Source organism: Suricata suricatta, chromosome 12 (assembly GCF_006229205.1).
Source record: "Suricata suricatta isolate VVHF042 chromosome 12, meerkat_22Aug2017_6uvM2_HiC, whole genome shotgun sequence".
NCBI lineage: Eukaryota > Metazoa > Chordata > Mammalia > Carnivora > Herpestidae > Suricata > Suricata suricatta.
The window spans coordinates 68,821,932-68,843,679 of NC_043711.1; the positions used below are offsets into that span (position 1 = coordinate 68,821,932).

At 38.1% G+C, this 21,748-nt stretch overlaps 1 protein-coding gene across 3 annotated transcripts in view; it reads left to right on the forward strand.

Moving 5' to 3' along the window:
• The window catches only part of TASP1 (taspase 1), a 273,497-nt gene that overhangs the window by 204,488 nt on the left and 47,261 nt on the right, over nt 1-21,748 (forward strand). For all 3 annotated transcript variants that reach the window (XR_003900840.1, XM_029916663.1, XM_029916662.1), the window contains exon 12: nt 8,246-8,356. Coding sequence is in view for 2 of the 3 variants with exons in the window: in XM_029916663.1 (XP_029772523.1) it covers nt 8,246-8,356 (111 nt within the window). In the remaining variant the exon portion in view is untranslated. The remainder of the gene's footprint in view (nt 1-8,245; nt 8,357-21,748) is intronic.

The following is a 21,748-nucleotide window of genomic DNA, read 5'->3' on the forward strand; positions in this document are numbered from 1 at the left end:
GTTAGTATCCTGATCCCCACTTCCTCTTCATGTTTCTGAAAGCCTGTCATTTACCTCCCTGTGCATCAACTTCTTTCTTTTTTGATTTGGTTTCTCATGTCAGATGAAGGTAGTAATAATCATTATGTTAGGATTTTTGTGGGAGCAGAAAAAGATAAAATACGGTTAATATACATCTAATGGGATGATGGTGGTGATCTCATAGACTTCTTTTCAAAGGCAGAAGAACATAGTGGCACTTCATTAATGGAGCTAATGCTTCTGAACATGGTGATTGACTTCTCTCATTATGTTATGGGGTTTTCATGTTGTTCTGCTTACTTTTCACATCCAGGAAAGATAAGTTCACTAACTCAAGTGCATCTTTAGGAAAAAATGTTCTTCTTCCAAGAAATATAAACTGTTATTCTGCTTCTGTTTTTAAAGAATATTCATAATAATCTCTCTTCTTTTGGAGTTAGATGTATGTGTTTCCAGTAGGGCATATTCATTATTCCTCTGCCTTCCATTTTCTTGCTCATCGGACCTGTTCAGACCATCTTTGTGTCTCTCTGTATATTTCCTTTTCTCAGTATACGTGTAATTCCTCCAAGAGAAAATGGCATTCAAGTGATTTGGCATATAGACTTTTAAAAAAAGAAAGCAATGTACGGAAATGTATTTGAAAGACAGATGTTCTGTTAAATGTGATGAGAAGGTGGAACACCAGCAGCTTCCTTTTGGCTCTAGAGTCACTCTCTAGAGTGACTCATGTAAGTTCTCACATGTTGAAGAGGAAGCATTCTATCAGGTTTTGCAAAAGAAGCTTTAATGTTTTGTTGTGTTGGCATCAAGCATCAAGTAATGACTGATCGCTGCTGTGGGTAGATGTTAATCTCTAAAACTGAAAATTCTCCTGCCTATTGTAACTGGTAGGAGATATCAGAGATTATTACTTTAGTCTCCCAATTTTTCAGATGAAAGAAGAAACCAAGGTAAAGTGGCTTGTCTAAGTTCAAGTAGAACATACCAAATCTGGGATCCTGATTTCCTGGTTCTGTAGCCCATTTGAGTTTTGTGGACATTTTTGGATTTGTCTTGTCTATCCATGACTCCATTCCACTGGCTTCTTGGTCACAGTTGATTGTTCTAGACTTCACTGACTAAAGCCAGGCCAGTCAGGTTATTTCATTATCCTAAATCCAACTGATACCCCCTGAGAATATTAAAACTGAAAAAGAGGGCATATGGATGGCTGAGTCAGTTAAGCATCTGACTCTTGATTTTGCATCAAGTCATGATCTCATGGTCCATGAGATTGAGCCCTGTGTTGAGCTTAGTGCAGAATGGGGAGCCTGCTTAGGCTTCTCTCTCTCTCTTCTCTCTCTCTCTCTCTCTCTCCCTCCCTCCCTCCCTCTCTCCCTCTCCCTCTCTTCTCTTCTCCCACTTGTGCATGCATGTGCTCTCTCTCAAAAATAAATAAACTGTAAAAATATTTTTTTTTTCATTGAAAATGAGAGTCTCTGGTGGTGAAAGTTGTCAGGAATACAGTTCTGGAACTATCAGTTGGCATTACTATCCATAGAGCTATTTCTAGCTGTTAACTGAAATCTATCACATCCCTACCATTGGATTTTATGAGCCAGAAAATTCTCTTTTGTACTGAAGATCATTCTAATTAAGATTTGGTACTAGTAATCAAAAGAATATGGGTTAATGTTCACATTGACTTCTCTAATACTTATAGTGATTTTCCTTTTAAATTCTTCATCCTTAAAGATTATGGCACAAATTTAATAAGTAGGTGTCTCATTTGTTTACAGTATGGATTTGTAATTTAAATGAATATTTATACACATTTGATCACAGTAACTATTTCTCTAACATCTGTAATTATAATTTCATTCCATAACAGTTTTAGACTTAGGTATTTAGGGAATCTGTTTGGGATATTTTATTAGGGTGAATGAAGCTTAATTTTGATTATTTCTTTATTAATTTTCTTTATATATTTTATGTAACTTCTTGAACATATATTAATGGAACTTTGGATTGTCTTAGTTTATTAATTTGTACCCCCAATTCCCTATATGGGTATGAAAAGCACAGTGCCCCAACATGTCACTCCATGTTAGTTTTTTGTTTGTTATTTTTTTTTAACTGAGAAGAATGAGAAATAGTGTTTCCTAATATACAGAGATTATTTAACATTTAACTTAGAAAACTGGTACCCTATCACCAGCACTGAATGTCAGTTAAACACTGGTTCTGGCTGTTGTGGAAAGTTAACCAAATAGGTGCGGTAATAGATCTTGTTCAAATGACAATTTCTGAGAACCAGCAAAATGCTAAAGTGTCTTCCCACCATCAGTATTACTACCACCAGATGTTAAATAACACTTCAGAGGTTACAGAGCTTATATACATAATTTAATTCTTAGAACAGTCAGAAAGGTGTCTTTTAAGATCTATAATTTATAATTTAAGAAATTAAACCATAGTTGATACCCTGGGACTCAAAACAAGGACTTTTGTCTGAGTCAGTGTTTTTTTTAACATCACAGTGATAATGTGAAATCCAGTACTTTTCATGAAAAATTTGAAATCTTCAAATATATTTTAATCATTGTTTCATTAAATTATTCAATGAATGCATACTGAGGGTGAGGAGCCCTAATGTAGCTTCCATGGTGGCCTGGGGGTCCCCTCTCCTTTCATTGCATTAACATCCTGTCTTGCCATCCTCAATGCCACACTGCATTGGTGTAAGCAGGTGTGTGTGTGTGTGTGTGTGTGTGTGTGTGTGTGTGTGTGTGGGTGTGGTATGTTGAGTTTGGGGATAGGAGAAAGCAGTGAATAAGTGGAAGAATTTCATTAGTCACTAAATGTGCTTTAAAGGTAAATCAGATACCCTCACCTCAGAGAGCTGCGTCTATATATGAAAGGCACTGAAAGATAGATTCCAGTTCATGGGGAGAAAGGGATCCAGAAGAATAGTTCACAGGGGGGAAGTCTTGGGGAAGTGGGATACAGGAAGTCCAATTTATCTAGAGAGAGCATTTGGTCTGTAAAAATAAATAAGGAGATGAGGTTGGGAAGAGAGAAGAAGGCTGTGCCAAGCTAAGGCATTTGGATACTGTTCTGTGGACACTTGGGAGCTATTGAAAGTTTTTGAATGGTTTAATGATGTAATCATAGCTGGGGTGCATATTTCTTATTAGAGTAAACTTTGATGTCTGTGTTTCCCACGCTCCCATATTTATTCTATAAATAGCCCTTCTGGTTTTACTTGCAGAATATATCCCAGAGCTAGCTTCTACTTCAGTCTCCACTGCCACCTAAGCCACCGGTATCGGTCAGGTGGCTGCCATTGCAGCTTCTTTAGTGACTTGCTGCTTACATGCTTGCCCTGCCAATCCATTCCATACTATAGAATAAGCTTTTGCAAGTGCAAACAAAAACCATCATTGTCCTGGTTAAAGAGTTCATCATTTTTTTTTATCATGCTTGAAGTAAAATTCAGACACCTTGCTGTACCTACAAGGCCTTTTGTAACACTACGTGACCTGGCGCTGCCTCCTCTGAATTCATTTTCTGTATGCTCTTCCCTCCCCTCACTCAGTTCTTACCACTCTAGTCTCTTTGTGTTTCCCGAGCATTCAGGTTCCTTCTCACCTTAGGGTCTCTGCATTTGCTTGTTCATCTGCCTGGGATGTTCTTCCCTCAGGTCTTCACATGGTTAGCTCCTTACCAAAAGAGGCCTTTCCTGATTCATGCTGTGAAGTAGCCCCTGCTTGAGTCACACCTCTTGTCATTTACCAGGATTTATTTTCTTCACAGCACCTATCACTAACTGGATGAATTTCTTTTTGACTTGTAAATTTACATGTCTCCTAACCAGTTCAACTAGATTTAAGCAAGGACTTCATTTTTTTTTCATTGCTCTATCTCAGTGCCTAGAAGAGTCCTGGCATATGGTACATGTTTATTGAATCAATTAATTTAGAGATTTGAATAACGAGCAGGGAGCGTACTGCAGTGTTTTCAGTAAAATGAGAGTACATTGAGGGTTTGTCAGTGGGATTGAAGGGGCAGAGCTCAGTACAAGTGCAATAATAGGGAGAACTGTTGGGATTTGACATGGTTTCATGTTTTGAGTCATTGAAGGGGAAGAGGTAGAGAGTTTTGAGCTTGGACGAGCTATTAGAAACCTAAGAGAAGCTCCTGGATTTGGTGGGGATAAGAATTGTTCTAGAGGTGTCAACAGTTTGAGTGCTGGTGGGGTGAAGGTTTCTAGGAGCAGGTGGATTGTGACCTTATCCAGAGTTTCCCGTTCCCTAGGAGGGGCCAAGCAATCAAGGCCTATGGGCTCAAAGAGACAGGAGGGACAGCTACATTCTCTATTCAATTGTGGCATCTCTGTGACAAGTCATTGAACCTCTCTTAACCTTAGGTTCTTCATCTGTAACATGATAAAAATACCTCATAGCACAGTGGTGTTGAGGAGGAAAAGTTTTACTCTTTCTTTCAAAGGTTCTTCCAGCTGGTCTAAGATTAAATTGACATGAAAGCAATTTACAGGAGAAAATTAAATTTAATCTCATGCATTATAAACACCTTATACATGAGAGGTTCGAAGATAGGTAAAATGAGGTATTTATGCCATGCTGAGCTAAGGAATGGTATAGGGGCCTAGGGCTTCAAAGCGGGGAAGAGGGCAATAAGGAGAACAAATGTTTCGTAATTAGATATTTGCTGGGCCATACAAATGGGTTGCTCCAATAAGGTTTATACCTGGTGGTAACTCTAATTCTGAGAAAGACCCCCAATTTAGTTTCTTCTAGGTAGTTAAGGGAGAGGCAAAAGGTTTCTTTTAAGCCCACAGGGTCTCATTTGCCTTCAACTCAAAATAGTCCACATGCCAAAATGATACGTTTTGGGAAAATTTGCTCTGAACCCTGTCAGTGGTTCTGAAAATTAAACTATAGCACATGAAAGCATGGAACCAAGCCCTGATGCAGAGTAGTTTCTCAATGACTGTGAATTTCCTGTCTCCTTCCCTCTTCTTTAAGAAGCTAAGGATTAAAAAATTTACCCCAGTTCCACAGTTTAAATTTGTGTTGTTTTTCTTTGCAAGGCAAAACAAATAAGTGGTTTAAAAAGACAAACAATACCCCCAGACTTAAAATGAAAATGAATGGTTCCCTGTTCCAACTCCAATTCCCTGCCCCCCAGTTTCCTCTCTCCTGAGGCTACTACTTTTAAGTCTCATAGCTATTTCTTTTAGAACTTAAATCTGTAATTCAAAATAACACACTTCTACTATTTGTTCAGTTTTCAATTTTAGACATTACCTAGATATCAAGATATCTTCATGTTCATACCAGGAATGCAAGGATTTAATTCCCCTATGTTTCCAACCCCAAAGCTGCACATACTACATGCACCACTCCTTCCCCTTTTTTAAGCTCATCAGTATGTGCGTTTATATTTTTGACTCTAGCTATTGACATCTGAACTATATAGTATACTGTGGTTCTGTTTCTTTCTTATACAAATTATCTTTATCTGCAGTTAATATTTGCCTCATTACTTTTTAGGTTTCTTTTTGTTTTTTTATACCAACCACTGTTTGATTGTCACATTTCCCTTAAAATCTGAAACATTTTCAGTCAATAATTTCAAACCCAACATGTATTCTGTAAGTTTGGTTTATTTTGCCCTTGGAAATGTATTTCCAGCCTTATCTGGCTTCCTGCTCCAATTTGTACTGTTGACTCTCTCAGCCTGCTGCCTAGATACAAAAGGATTCTCTTGTTTTGGATCCCCTATATCCAGACCTTATTTTCTTTCTCATTATGTACCTTATTCCTTCATTTTGCCAAGGCACATTCCTCCTACATCTTTCTGAGAAAGTACATGAGAGGTGAATTCTTTGAGACTTTGTAGAGCTTCATTCTGTTTTCACACTTGATTGATATTTTGGCCTAGTATAGAATTCTGGATTGGAAATAATTTTCCTTCAGTATTTTGAAGATAGTGCCTTCTAACTTTCTAGTTTCCACTGTTATGTTGAGAAATCTGATGCCATTGTGATCCCCTTGCTCTGTATGTGTGTGTGTGTGTGTGTGTGTGTGTGTGTGTGTGTGTTTTCACATGGAAGTTTTGGACTTCTCTTTATTTCAATATTTTGATATTTCACAGTGCTATATCTCTGTGGCACTTTTCTCCCCCCCATGAATTGTGCTGGGAGGTTGATGAGCATTTTCAAGCACTCACATTTCAATTCTTGGAAATGTTTTTGAATTATTTCTTTGAAGTGTTCTTTCTTCCATTCTCTCCTTTTGAAACTACTATTATTTAGATATTGGATCTTCTGGCCTGTTCTTCTATTTTTTTTCTCTCATTTTTTATCATTTTTACTTTTCTTTTGCTAAATGCATTTCCCTAAGTTTTTTCTGTGTTGCTTCTTTGTTTCAGTCTCTGTATTTTCTAGAGGCCTCACTGAAACAACTAGTGAACGTAGATTGTCTATACTATTTAGCAGTTATATATCAATAGGCTGAACTGAAAACCTTCTGAATGAGCCACACTTGTCATCTGTAAGCCCTTACCATAAGGCAGTTTTTGTTGAGGGTCCCTCAAGTAGGTCTTTATTCTTGAGATGGTTGTGTGACTGGATGGAATTATCCATTCACTTGCTTGAAGTGTATCAGCTTGACCTCTTATATCCTGGGAGCCTATGGGTAAAGGAGCTGGTTATTTTAGTGTTTAGCATAAAGACTTCCACTTCTAACTCCTGTGTTCATTGTGGAGACTCTCTCCTGCCTTATGTGGAGTCTGATGATGCCAAAGCTCAAGTCCCTCTTGGTTTATCCTCTCTAGAGAGTAAATATCCTGGCATCTCCTGTGTTGGAAAGAAGTAACTTCCTCTCTAGGCAGGAATCTGATGGATGCTTTCAATCAGGGATTGACAAGCTAATTCTGTTAAGAGCCAGAAAGTAAACATTTTAGACTTTTGGGGCTATAACATGGTCTCTATCACATATTCTTCTCCTTCTCATCCTTTTCTTAAAAATAACCCTTGAAAATGTAAAACAAATATTCTTAGCTTGTAGTACAAAAACAAGTTGCAGACCAGACAAGTCATAGCTTACTGACACCTGGTGTAGAGGGTCCTTTTGGACACTCAACCAACCATCTTTATTTCAGCCCCACATTGAATCCCTGCCTTCAGAGGAACTTGGAGCTTCTAATTTCTTAATCTTTTGGGGTTTTATGACAAAACTGGGTGATTCCTTATAGGTGCTCCCCCCTAATTTTAACCATGCTCCCCATGAAAACTTAGGTTTTAGCTTCTGCAGGTCCACTAGGTGAGCAACTAATATCCATCTTCTTTTCATTTTATAAAATGTGAGGTTTTTTTCTTGTTTTCCTTTCTCTGTGTCCTTATTGGGTCATGCCTTTGGAAGGACTAGAGATAAATATATATGTTTAATCTACTAAGTTTAACCAGGAGCTTCCCCCAAATCCAATTTGGTTGGTTTTTATTTTTTACTACTTTCTTTGATAGTACTTGGGTTAATTTTGCATTTGTTCTCCACGTGCTTACTTGCTATGCCAGATGTTTGAAGAAGATGTCCTTGGGGAGGAAAAATGAAGGGTTTTAAAATGTAGTGTTCTTGAAATGCTCACAATGGTTCAGTGTGTGAGATCCCAAAGAGGCCTGGTTGTTTCTAACCACCAGACTCTCATAATAGAAATACAGTTTCACCCTTATTTGTGTAAACCACCAGGATCATTTTTAAATGTTTGTAATAAAGTTTGTGGTTTATTGTTTAAAATTGAATTTAAGGTAGTAAATCAAAGCTTTTGGTGGCATGCCCCTGACAGCAGGGAGAGCCTGGTAAGTGATCCCTAAAAGCTGATCAAAGAGACTTGCTGAGCATTTTTTCCTGTATTTGTGTTTTGGTCCTTTAATCTGGTAGTGTTTCCAATTCCATTCTGAATACTGTAATGCACACTCCACCCCCACTCAAGTCTTCTTGGCAGCATCTGGGATTGTCTTTGCCAAACGGACCCCGTTCGGGCATAAGCCTGCCTTTGCCATCAGGCTTATACAAGGTTCGAACAACAGTGATTGTCAGAAAATGGGCATCTTTCAAGATCTTATTCACACCACATTTTTGTTCTTGTAATCAAATGAAAATTGAAAATGAAAAAAGTAAAATTTCCAGAAAAATGACCATTTGCTATTTCTGCCTAGGTTCACCTTTCCTGGCTGGCGAAGATGGAGTGCTTGGAGGAGTGATTGTTCTCCGAACTTGCAGATGTTCTGCAGAGTCTGACTCCTCCCAAGATAAGCAGACACTTCTAGGTAAGCTGGATACATACCTCATAGTGTGTCTTTGTTTTTCATTTTTTTCAAGACACAAAGATTTCTTCCTTAATTAGCTATGGGAACGCCAGAATGCTCCCTTGGTAGCTAAACATGTCTGTCCTACTAATCTTTTTGCATAGATAAACATGTAAAAGATGAATATTCATTTTTAAATGTAGCTTACAGCATATTTTTCAAATGGGCTTAGAATCTACAACCTTCACTAAAACCCAATATTAAGAACATTGGACCGTGTATTTGTTTGCTGCCTTATTCCACAGAGCATTTGAGATGACCCATAACAACATACATGGTAACAAACATAGAAAGAGGCTTCTTCCTCATCTGCCTCCACAAAAGGAATCAGAACCATGTGAAGAGCTACTGGCCTAGGAGTCTGTTCTGGCTCCATCACTTATTAACTATGACGCCTTTGTATATGGGTCTTACTGTTCTGTGCCACTTCCTCTTCTGTAAAATAAGGACATCTGCCCTGCCCTCCTCATAAAGCTGTGGTGCAGAAGGGTCAAATGAGTGTTTTGCAGATTTGCAGATGTCCATCCAGATGTGTGGTTTTGTGTCTAGCCAAGTGTCCCAGTGGGGTTAAAAAGCAGCCAGTCCTCCATTTGCCAAGGCACAAAACTGTGGGGCTGCCTCTGCCCACAGGGGTGTCTTTTTCTTTCATTCATCCAGAGGGACATTTTTTATAACTCCAGAAAGGTGCCACAGAAGGTAGGAGGGGGCTTTATATGTTTTTTTTAATTGACTTTTTATTTACATATATATACATTCAGAAAAGTACACAAATTATAACTGCAACTGCTTGATGAATTATTATAAACTGAACCCAGTCATGCAGCCAGCACATAGATAAAGAGTAGAACTTTACCACAATCCCAGAAGCTCCCTGGCAACCACCTCCATTCTTTACCTCTCCAGAGTTAGCCACTCTGCTGATTTTAACACCAAGATTAGCTTTGCTTGGCTTTATATTTTATATAAATGGAATCATGGAATACATATCAAATGTATCCGATGTGTTCAGTCAGCATTAAGTCTGTTATATTTATCCATGTTGCATGTAGCAGTAGTGGGTTCATTTTCATTACTGTATGGTATTACGTTATTCAGATATACTACTGTGCATTTATCTGTTCTTCCCTAAGTATTTTTTAAATATAAATGCTATAGATCATCCACAGGAACTGTGGTAGTTAAACCCTTTGTATAAATTTTCTTACATAAAGTGTGGCTCCTGCCTGGTCTATATTGTATGACTGTTGTGAATTGCTATAATACCAGATGAGTCTGTAAATTCGAAAACCAAGCATTTCATATGACTGTACAAAAGTATTTTTTTCTATAGGAGCCCAAAGAGCTTTCATAAAATTTCTCCCCTAATTACTCAAAGAGAAAAAAAAATGGACTCTGGACTCTGACTACTAACCTCATCTATCCCCCCACCCCGTATTCTCTTTCTCTTTCCACATACTATATTTGGTACTCAGGTTGCTCCCAGAAAGTGTATTTTTAAATGGCTGTCTTTTGTTAAACCAAGTCAAATTAGCCAATTGCTTTTTTGGTAACTTCAGTCATTGGTGAATCATTTGAATAAATCTTCCATAGTTAGATAGCAGGGAGTTTGCTTTTAAAATATGTAAGAGGAAGGGATGCCTAGGTGGCTTAGTCAGTTAAGCGTCTTGACTCTTGGTTTTGGCTCATGTCATGATCTCTTGGTTCATGAGTTCAAGCCCCACATTGGGCTGTGCACTAGCAGTGGGGAGCCTGCTTGGGATTCTTTCTCTCCCTCTCTCCCTGCCCCTCCTGTACTCCTGCTTTCTCTCTTTTTTTCAAAGTAAAATTTAAACACACACACACACACACACACACACACACACACACACACACACGTAAGAGGATGTATGTGGGCCTTCCATAAAAACTCAGAATAACCCTTAGTACTGGGGACCAGGGGACTAGTTACTAAAACTGCTTTCAAGGACTGTTCCTAGGATGGACTATCAGTTCCTTACTGAGTCTGGACTCTTGCCCTTTAGAGTTAATCCTGAAAACTGTAAGGCTGTCCTTTCATTTTTGGTGGTAGAGTATAGAAAGGCATATATATGGATAAGCCATAGAATTTCAGCTCATGTTAGTTTTTTTTTTTTTTACCACCAATGTAGTAATTCGTAAACTGATTCCTATTCTCTGTCTCGATAAGAATGAGATGTAAAGTATAAATTTCTAAAGTAAGTAAATTCTTGCCATTTGTTAAAACTAACTAGAGTGACTAATGTTCATAAAGTTTATCTAAAATCTGGTGGACATAGCTAGTATCAACTTATAGATTATACCAATTATGTGGATTTTTACATTCGTTTGCTTGAAAAGAGTTATGTATGTTCAGTACAGATAAGAAAGCAAATCTAGTGCAGAAGTATAGGAAAGGAGATGTAAAAGTCACCCTGGCCACCCCAGTCCCAGAGTCACCAGTCTCTGGTTCTGTTACTATTTTTTTTATACTGTTTATTTATTTTTGAGAGAGAGAGAGAGAGAGAGAGAGAGAGAGAGTGAGTACAAGTGGGGAGGGTGGAGAGAGAGAGGGAGACCCAGAATCCAAAGCAAGCTCCAGGCTCTGAGCTGTCAGCACAGAGCCTGATGCAGGGCTCAGATCCACAGATCTTGAGATCATAACCTGAGCTGAAGTCAGACGCTTAACTGACTGAGCCACCCAGGGGCCCCATGGTTCTGGTTATTCTTGTAGGAAGCACCTTCACTCTTTGGAATATGCTCATGCTTCTATTTCTTGGTTAGTCAGTAGTTTGTGACTCCTTTTTGGGAAAAAAAAGTAAGAATGTAGTTCACACCACTTTCTACTTCCCTTTCCTCTTGACTTTTGATAGATTTCTACTCTAACTTAAAATAATAAATTTTAATTTTATTGCAACTGTAACATATTGTTTCTTGATTTATTTCTTGATTCCTCAACTTTATACAATGTCTGTCAACCATACCTCACCCTCGTGACTATGTAAGTTCAGGAAAGTTTGTGTGCTCTTCTTTTCTCTTCTTTCCCCACTTCAACCCTCACTTCAATCTCTAGTAATAATGTCATGGTTATTAACATCCACATTCTGCCCCATGTCTAACTTGTCTTCTACACTTTGATTAGAGGTTCTGAATAGTGACAATTAGTAACCAGTATAGGCAGTATCAAGATTGTATAAATATTATTCACTGCAGATCCCAGCTGTGGAAGATTGGATCTATAAGAAGTATCTGTTATAAACCTCTGCCTGTAAATGGAGAATATTTAAAATAACAAGGTCAAGTGGATTCTCCTATGCTATATACACCCCGTCAGCTGCTTCAAAGTAGGCCACAACTTAATTTGCCTCATTTTTGGACCGTAACTTCTCATTTATTGCCTTATGGAACTCTCATGAGAATATAACTTTATAAACTCATGGTCCCTAATAATATTCCTTAGTAAGATCTAGTAACCAGGAGAGCTTGGAAGTTTTTCTTTTCTACAATCCAAATAAAATAATTCCCCAAATTAAAAAAAAACTTGATTGCTGTATATTGTTCAATCATTTTTTAATCTAAAGAATAGGATACTCAAAAGAGTCTCTAACTTAAGCTTTTTCTGTGTCCACTCACTTTTCTGAAAATCATGAATAGTGTTTCCATTATACCACAAGAGCAGTTTCAATCAAACCCTATTGTCACTTGCTAGAGTTTCCATAAATCCTTTACTGAACCTTTGTTCTTGACAAATACATTAATTACAGGAGCCCCAGTGGGCCACTTCAAGGGGTGGGATGCCTCAATTACAGGGCACTTTTCCAGGTTTATCCTCTGTTAACTGATTCACGAATAGAATTGGTGAATCTCAGGATGAAGGAATAATCAAAATCCTCTTGTGTGACCTTGTTACATGCGCTTTGTCCATGAATTGTTTGCAAGAAGTAGAGCTTGATTTCTCTCCCTTGAGACTGTCTTCTAAGGCATAAGAATATGGCAGTGTGATAGAGTGTGACTTCTGAGGGTAGATCAAAAAAGGCCTGTTTTGGGTGGCTCAGTTGCTTAAGCATCTGACTTTGGCTTAGGTCATGATCTCACTGTTCTTGAGTTCCAGCCCCACATCAGGCTTCGCGCTGACAGCTCAGAGCCTGGAGCCTGTTTCAGATTCTGTGTCTCCTTATCTCTCTCTGCACCACCCCCCTCACTCGCATCTGTCTCTCTCTCTCAAAAATAAACATTAAAAAAAATAAAAAAGGTATTGTGTCATCCTCCTTGCTTTATCTATTGGATCACTCACTTTCAGAAGGGCCACCTACCATGTTGTATGGACACTCACGCAGCACTATGGGGAGGTCCATGTGGCAAAAACTTGAGACCTCCTTCCAGTGGCCAGCAAGGGATTGGGGCTTCTTGCCAATAGCTTCAGCTCTGAGTCAACTTTCAGATAACTGCATCCTTGAGGGAGAGTATGAATCTCTGAGCTAGAATCCACAACAAAGCCACTCCTGAATTCCTTGCCTACAGAAACTGAGATAATAAATGTTTGTTGTTTTAAACCACTACACTTTGGGGTAATTTATGCCAAAATAGATAACTAACAAACCTTTTAAAGTCTCTCACTGCCAAATGGGCCTCTAGTTTGTATAAATAGCTATGATAACAAATCTAGGTGCTCTGTTTCATCTTTGGGTAGCTCAGTCTATAATACTGTATCAGTGGACTCTGATTTTCTTTTTTTGACATCCTCTGGGACAGTTGAAATCAGTGCCCTCCCTAATTTGTAGTCTCTAGTCACTCTTTTCCAGACTGTCTTCTACCAATCCCACCTGTTTGTCTCCCGTCTCCATAAATTTCACCAGACTTTGCTCTCGATAGCACATGGGCAGCTGGCCCAGAGAACCTAACTCTAGGCTTTGAAATGGGCAGTCAGGAGAGTAGCAGGCTTCTCTGAAGCAGAAAGGGAGATAGTGGTCAAAAGAAGAGCCACAAAAGTATATGTAATTAGTTTACTATATGTCTAAGCTAAATTTTGAATAATTTTCTCTATGTGTTAAAATAAAGACAAAACCTGTATCTTTTACCCACTCCCTACTTGCAATTCTTTCATGAGGGCACATACATACTCCTGCTTCTGCTGGTCATTTCCCTAGAAGATAGACAAGAACTCCTTTTTTTTTTTCAACGTTTATTTTTGAGACAGAGAGAGACAGAGTGGGAATGGGGGAGGGGCAGAGAGTGAGGGAGACACAGAATCTTAAGCAGGCTCCAAGCTCTGAGCTGTCAGCACAGAGCCTGATGTGAGGCTTGAACCCACCAACTTTGAGATCAGGACCTGGGCTGAAGCCAGATGCTTAACTGACTAAGCCACCTGGTACCCCAAGAACTACTTAACTTGATGGGAAAGTCCTCCCTTGTTCTAACCCCAGAACATGCTTTCATGGTGATATCCAATTAGTCCTTTTGCTCTACACATCCTCAATGCCCTAAGTTCTTGCCACTCCAGATTACTCGGTCTTCTTCCAAAGGGTCTTGTTTTTCCCCAATAACTTTCACATGCTTTTACCTGTGCTTGGGATGCCTTGGGCCAATTACATTCCTTCTTTTAAGACCCAGGACAGATGGAATATTCTTGGAATCCTCTGGAAACCCTTTCCCCAGGTGATTTGTTCCTTCCTTATGCCTTTTTTTTTTTTTGCAACATGCATTTGGCATCCCTTGTAACGCTTGCCATGACACATCCTAGACATGTGTTAAAGTGTCTGTCCATCCCTCTAGGTTCGCACCTCGTAAGCCTTTTCCTGAACCCAATCATGTGACAGGGATAGATCACAGATCTTTGAACTCCAGTGACTGATGTGGAGGATCCAGGGGTTTAAAATCTCTTTCCAAGCACTAGAAGCTTCAGCTGCCTCTGAGAATCACACCACCAGATTGTGAATCATTTGAGGGCAGTGACTGTGTCATATCCCACCTTGTACCCGCCCACCGAAGTAGCCTCTACTGATTATTAGATGAATGAATTAAATGCCAAGTGGAATTTCCCTCTTGATTATTTAGCAGAAGTTTTAAAAGAAATTGACACTCTTCTGGAAAAATGAAGTGTCACATAAGGTATCCTTATATGCTCTAAACACAAACAAGTAAACAAACAGTATGGCTCAGAAATGTTGGATAATGATGAGTGTCTGGGAACAAGATTTGGAGACAGTTTAAATGGATCGCAGGAGACAGCATCTGCAGACAGCCTTGTAAAAGGACAATTTGGATGTGAATATGCTTGCAACACCCATCCCTCCGCCTCCCACCTCCCAGATCATGAGATGCTGGCAAAGCCCAGCCTACAAATCACGGTTTTAACGCAAAGCAAATGCGTGTCCCTGGAGTGAAACAGCTGAAAAGAATTAATTTTCTCTCTGTTTTTAGAGAGAGAGAGGGGGAAAAAAAAACAATATATATTTTACCTGCTAAAGTACAATTACATGTGCTTTCCAGGTCTGTATAAGAGTGTTTTATTGAGGCTGCTATATATAATATGGTTAATCATTGTGTAAACAAAGGCATGTCAGGTTTCCCAGTGGAAAAATAATGAGTCTTTTTCTGTTTTAAACTTGTGATTTGATGCAGGTAATTAGAATATATACAAATGTGTGGTGTAAACAGCAATCTCACTTTTTGAGTGCATTTCTTTCCTTGTAGCTTGCCTTTACTGTGTTGTTGGGAGCCTGGCAGATCTTTTGAAGTTCAGGGGTCCCTGCTTTAGAATGGTTACTAGGAGGCAGTGAGTATGGGGATCAATAAGAAACAGACTGTGTATATTTAAGAAAAATCTTAAGCAATTCAGGATAGAAGGCACAGGGGCTCTTAGGAGCAAAAAGGCCATGTGTTTGGCCAGTGGCCTCTGTGCCACTGTTGGCAGTCCTTTATCCTAAAATAGATTGGAGCCCGTAGTTCAGCCAGAGCCTGATCATCTGATGAACACATATGGTAATTGTTACTCCCCCATTAAGTTGCCCTCACGTTACTCAGAGAATAACTCCAGGTTCCTTGCTAACCGGGAATATGTTCTTTATGCTGATAATTAAGTGGTGTACATGATATTGCTCCAGCTACCCCCTTTCCCCATCTTTCATCTTAACTATGAAATGTTTCATATATTATTTTAAAAAATATAATAATTTATAAGTTATAAAGGATAATAATAAAATGAGCACCTGTGAACTCGCCACCCAGCTTAAGAAACAGCCTATTACCAATATCTGTGAAGCCCCCATTTGGGTCTGACTTTATATAAATGGTATGTCGTATGATTTCTTCTGTGGGAGTTTATGCAGTTTCTTACATAATTACCTCAAAGAAGAATGCATCCTGCTATCATTTTAGACTTAGCTCCATCAAATTAAACTGTTCTTCACTTGCCGATTAGAGCTTAAACGTGGCCTTCTCTTCCCCCATTACAGAGCAAGCAAAGTTTTTATCAAGTACTCTTCTTGTCACTGTTACCAAAACATGCTACGGTTTAAGAATAAAAAAATGTTAGATTGAGTTGGTGCTTCCTGGAACATTAAAAAGATAAAAGGTCATTTTACTGTAAGTTAAAAGCCTTTTGGTTTTACTGGTATTAAAAATTTGGCGAGTGCACATAAACACGTGCACTTCGAAGGACCTTCATTCTCGGGGCCCCAGCAGTGTCACTTATTTTCATTTCATGGCACATGCCGCCATGAGCACTTATGCGTAGGCATTCCGTTGGGTTCACACGATCATAAAGATCATAAAAATAACTCCTAAAGAGAAGGCAAATTAGCTGTAGGCTGGTAGTGGGAAAAGAGGTAATGAAGGATGCTTATCTGATATTAATAACTTGTCTTAGAAATACACGAAAACTTTGTAAGAGGGTCCAGTGTCATGGTTGGAAACGTCTTTCTTTCCTTTTAAATTTTTATTTCAGTTCCAGTTAGTTAACATACAGTATAATACTAGTTTCAGGTGTACAACACAGTGATTCAATACTTCCATTCAGCATCCTGGGAGGTGGGTGGAAACTTACTTCTTTAGTGCCTCAGCAGTGCGTTGGAATTGTTACATCTTCACTATAGCCTTGATAGAGACTAACATTTTTGTTCTTAGGGATCAGATGGAAATAAGCAAATTAAGTAGTTGTTTTTAAACTCAAAGTAAAGAAGCAGACATGATATTTAAACTTTTTTTAAAAAATTTATTTATTTTTGAGAGACAGAGAGAGACAGATCATGAGCAGGGGAGGGGCAGAGAGAGAAGGACATACAGAATCGTAAGCAGGCTCCAGGCTCTGAGCTGTCAGCACAGAGCCCACATGGGGCTTGAACCCACAAACTGTGAGATCATGACCTGAGCTGACGTTGGACACTCAACTGACTGAGCACACAGGTGCCCCCATATTTAAACTTTTTAACAGAGTTGCATTAATCTATTGAGGTAGTGCTCTGAGATTTATATTTTTCAGAATTGTCATTTTTAAAACAAAAATGTTGATTACAAATAGAATCTGCTCTCTTTGCTTTATAGACTTAAAAAATTTTTTTTAATGTTTGTTTATTTTTGAGAGAGGTAAAGACTGTGTGCAAGTAGAGGAGGGGCAGAGAGAGGGATACACAGAATCCGAAGCAGGCTCCAGGCTCTGAGCTGTCATCACAGAGCCCAATGCTGGGCTCGAACTCATAGACCATGAGATCATGACCTGAGCCAAAGTCAGACGCTTAACTGACTGAGCCACCCAGGCGCCCCTGCTTTGTTTGCTTTATGAAAGAACCTTTCTTCCTTTGAGTATCACTAACATACTTTAAAAAAATTTGTTTTGAGAGACAAGAGTGAGCGAGTGGGGTAGGACGAGAGGAAGGGAGTGAGAGAATCCTGACCAGGCTGCACACTGTCAATGCAGAGCCTGATGTGGGGCTCAGTCTCATGAACTATGAGATGATGACCTGAAATGAAATCAAGAGTTGGACTCTTAACTGACTGAAATACCCAGGTGCCCCAACACTAATGTACAAAAAAAAATTAGAAAAAGAGGTTTATCTGTATTTTTTTCCCTCCATCATGAGAAGTATATAGTTCTAGCTGTAATGTAACCATGTCGTATTTTTCTTTTGGCCACAAAATTTTCCATCTGATATGAAGAATACAAAGATTTATGAATAGAATTCTAGTGATTATGTAATTCCTATTACTGTGGTTCTCCTAAAACTCCCAGAAAAACATTTTGACAAATTTTCTAGTCCATTTTCATCTGCTCAAAAGGGTGATAGAGGTTACTCCTGTATGAAATAAATCCTAAAAAAATATTTGTTGAATGAATGAAATCATGTTTCAATAAAACTTGTTTCACTGAATGCTTATCTATTCAGCAGAGAACTTCTAGGTTCCATCCAGTGGTCCCTATTCCTGGAAGTTTCTAATACAATAAAATGATAAAAAAGGAAGTAAACTGAATTATCCTTTGAGGCTTATATTACTATTTGACCCACATCCCCTTCTTCCTTTTCAGTCATTGTGTTCATTTAATATTGAACCAATCAGAGTGAGCCATGGAAAGAGAGAATAGTTATTTTCTTGACTTAGTATAATCAAGGTTCTGTAGAACTTCAGCCCCATTTCTTTTAATACAGTTTAGTGGTCAGAGTTTTTCAGGGAGGCAAGCCAGCTTAATGGCCACAGTGGTACACACAAGATGTATCTTAAGGATTCCATGTCAGGACAGTAAAGCATCCCTGTGTGAACCCCATCCATACTGGGTTATAAAGAAACTAATGACCAGGGAGGAAATCTACAAAGATAAGAGGAGGCTGTTCTTTCTATAGTTCCTCACTCTTCCCATTTTAAAAATGAATTTATCTTTCTTCAGCAAGCTATAATGTAAAGCACTGTGCAGAATGTCTAAGGGGAAGCCATTCCACCTAAGGCTAAAGCGCAGCAGCTGACTTAGCAACTGCCCACCCCAAGACGGTTCTGATTTTAAAGTTCTGTTTTCCTTGCAAGAAAGTCTGGGATTTGAAGCCAGGCAGAGGGGTTTTAAATGGGTGTGGGAGCCAGTGCAGCTGGGGGTTGTTAACAACAGTTGGAGAACAACAAAATTTTTTTTTTAGAGGAATGGCTAGGAGCTTCTCTCTGGTCAGCAAAGAGAATCTGTTTGGATAGAGAAAACTTGTTTGCAACCCTAGTAAAGAAATTTTATTTGACTTAATTTAAACAGGATGACCTGTGAATCATTTTGAAAGAGAAAGAGGTATCCTGGGGGGAGTATCTTGTGAGGGGTGGCCTGTAGCTTTAATATTAACCAGTGAAGGTGGTGATTTAAATGTCCCTAGGAGTCATAAGCCTTACATAGGGACTAAATTAAGGCTGTCTCATATAGTGGAGGGACACTACGACTAAAGTAGAACCACTCTTGGGAATTATGCCTGTTGGTGACTTTATTTATTCTAAGGCATTAAATGCAACTTTCTAGAAAGGCTAACCTCTAAGATTATGTGCAAATCCATTTTGGATGTCCCTATAGTACCATTAACCTGTCATTCACCAGGAGCACATGCACAGCACATCCCACCTAACACCGTCTCTGGCACTGCAACAGGATCAGTAGTGTTGGCCTTTTTTCACATCATGCTTATGTGACATGATGTGTGAAGTCATTCAGTAGAGAAGAAACTTGCCAAATCCTTTCACATGTTTAACCCATTGAAGAATTTATTTCACCACGGCTTTGGGTTTCCTTAAAGTTTTCTAATGGAGATCTTTTCATAGTCTGGTCATTTTTGGTAGTCTCACAATCCCTGGGCTTTGGCTTTCTGTAAAACAATAGGCTTTTCAAACTAGTAGTTGAAGTGTTGAAGTCACCAGCCACTACCAAAGCAACATGGCTCTTTCACAGGCTCAGACATTGCATTCCAGGCTATTCATTTACCTTGTATGCTGCTTGAGTTCATGATTCTCTACATGGAATAATTGCACGTGGAAAAATTCTATTAGGATGGATATAACATCTGCCTGGTTTGCTGTTATTATTAGAATTATTTCTTAATACTCCATTTTAAGTTTATGAAACAACTTCAAATTTAGGCCTTAAAATCAAGAAACTATAGACTTCTAAGTATCACCATGGTAAGAAATACTGCTGTTATATTATTTTTCCTTCTATGTAACTATACCCTTTGCCAGGTTTTAATTATAAATTAGAACTAAATTAGACAGTTTTAAAAGTTTGTGAGATAAACTGTCTTGAGACAAATAAATGTTTTCTATTCATTTAAGAAAACTTATAGAGGTTTTGCAATTTTTAAATTTCTACTGGGAATAAATTTTTCTTCATTTTGATTGCTTCTTAAACATAACAGATTTTACCCTAATTACATGTGCCCAGTGTAAATTTATGTAGGGACTGTTTCATGGCCTTTCATAAGATTTCATCATATTTTAGGTAGTCATGAGACATGAAACAATTTGATAGCATTAGGTCAGTTTCATATCATAATAAAGCATTCTTATGAAGGACAATTGAAAATATATGATATCTAAGAAGTTCAGAATGTCATAATCTAAATATGGAGGAAATTAATTCTTAGATAACACAAGATTGATAGGGTAATTAAGATTCTTAGGGAGGTGTGGAGAGAAAACTGGGGTAACAATACTTACAGAGGACAAAATAGACCTTAAAACAAACACTGTAACAAGAGACAAAGACACTATATAATCATTAAGAGGACAATCCAAGAAGAAGATAGAGCAATTGTAAATATTTATGCATCCACATGGGGGTACCCAAATACTTAAAGCAGTTAATAACAAACATGAACTAATCAATAATAATACAATAATAGGGGACTTTAACACCTCACTTACATCAATGAACAGATCGTCCAAATAGAAAATCAGCAAGGAAACAGTGGCTTTCAGTGACATATTGGACCAAATGGATTTAACAGATATTTTCAGAATGTTCCATCCTAAAACAGTAGAATACACATTCTTTTCAAGTACACCTGAAAAATTCTCCAGAATACATTATATGTTAGCCCACAAAATAAATCTCAACATATTCAAAGAGATCGAAGTCATTCCATGCATTTCTTCTGACCACAATGCTATGAAACCAGAAATCAACCATAAGAAAAAATCTGGAAAGAAAACAAATACATGGTGGTTAGATAACATGCTACTAAACAATAAATGAGTCACCCAAGAAATCTAAGAGGAAATCTAAATGAAATGAAATGAAAATAAAAACACGTGGCCCAAAACAATTGAGATGCAGCAAAACTATTCTAAGAGAGAAGATTATAGCAATATAGGGCTACCTCAAGAAGCAAGAAAAATCTCAAATAAACAACCTAACCTTACACATAAAGGAGCTAGAAAAAAGAACTATGAAATCCCAAACCAATAGAATGAAGTAAATAATAAAGTTAGAGCAAAAATAAAAAAAAATATAAACTAAAAAAAGCAACAGAACATATCAATGAAACCAGGAGCTGCTTCTTTGAAAACATCAACAAAATTGATAAACCATTAGCCAGGCTCATCAAAAAAGAGAGGACTCAAATAAAATCAGAAATGAAAGAAGAGAAATAACAAATAAAACAAAGGATTATAAGAGAATATGAGGAAAAATTATATGCCAACAAATTGGACAATTTGGAAGAAATAGATAAATTCCTAGAAACATATCAACTGCCAACATGGAGTCAGAAGAAATATAAAATTGAACATATCAGTAATCAGTAATGAAATTGAATCAGTAGTCAAAAATTTCAGCACAAACCAAAGTCTAGGACCAGATGAGTTCACCGTCAAATTCTAACAAATATTTAAAGAAGCATTAATACCTATTCTTTTCAACATGAATAGACGCTTTTCCAATGAAAACATCCAGATGGCTAACAGATAGGAAAAGATGTGCAACATCACTCATCATCAAGGAAATATAAATCAAAACCATGATGAGATACTACCTTACACCTGTCAGAATGGCTAAAATTAACAACACAAGAAACAACAGGTGTTGGCAAAAATGCAGAGAAAGAGGAACCCTCTTGCACTGTTGGTAGGAATGAAAACTGGTGCAGCCACTTTGAAGAACAGTATGGCGTTTCCTCAAATACCAAAAAACAAAACAAAACAAAAAAAAAACTATTCTGTGATCCAGTAACTGCATTAGTATGTATTTACCCAAAGGATACAAAAAATATGGGTATGAAGGGGTACCTTCACCCCAGTGTTTATAGCAGCCTTATCAACAAGTGCCAGACTAGAAGAGAGCCCAAATGTCCACTGACTGATAAATGGATAAAGAAGATGTGTATATATAAATCACAGAATATTACCCAG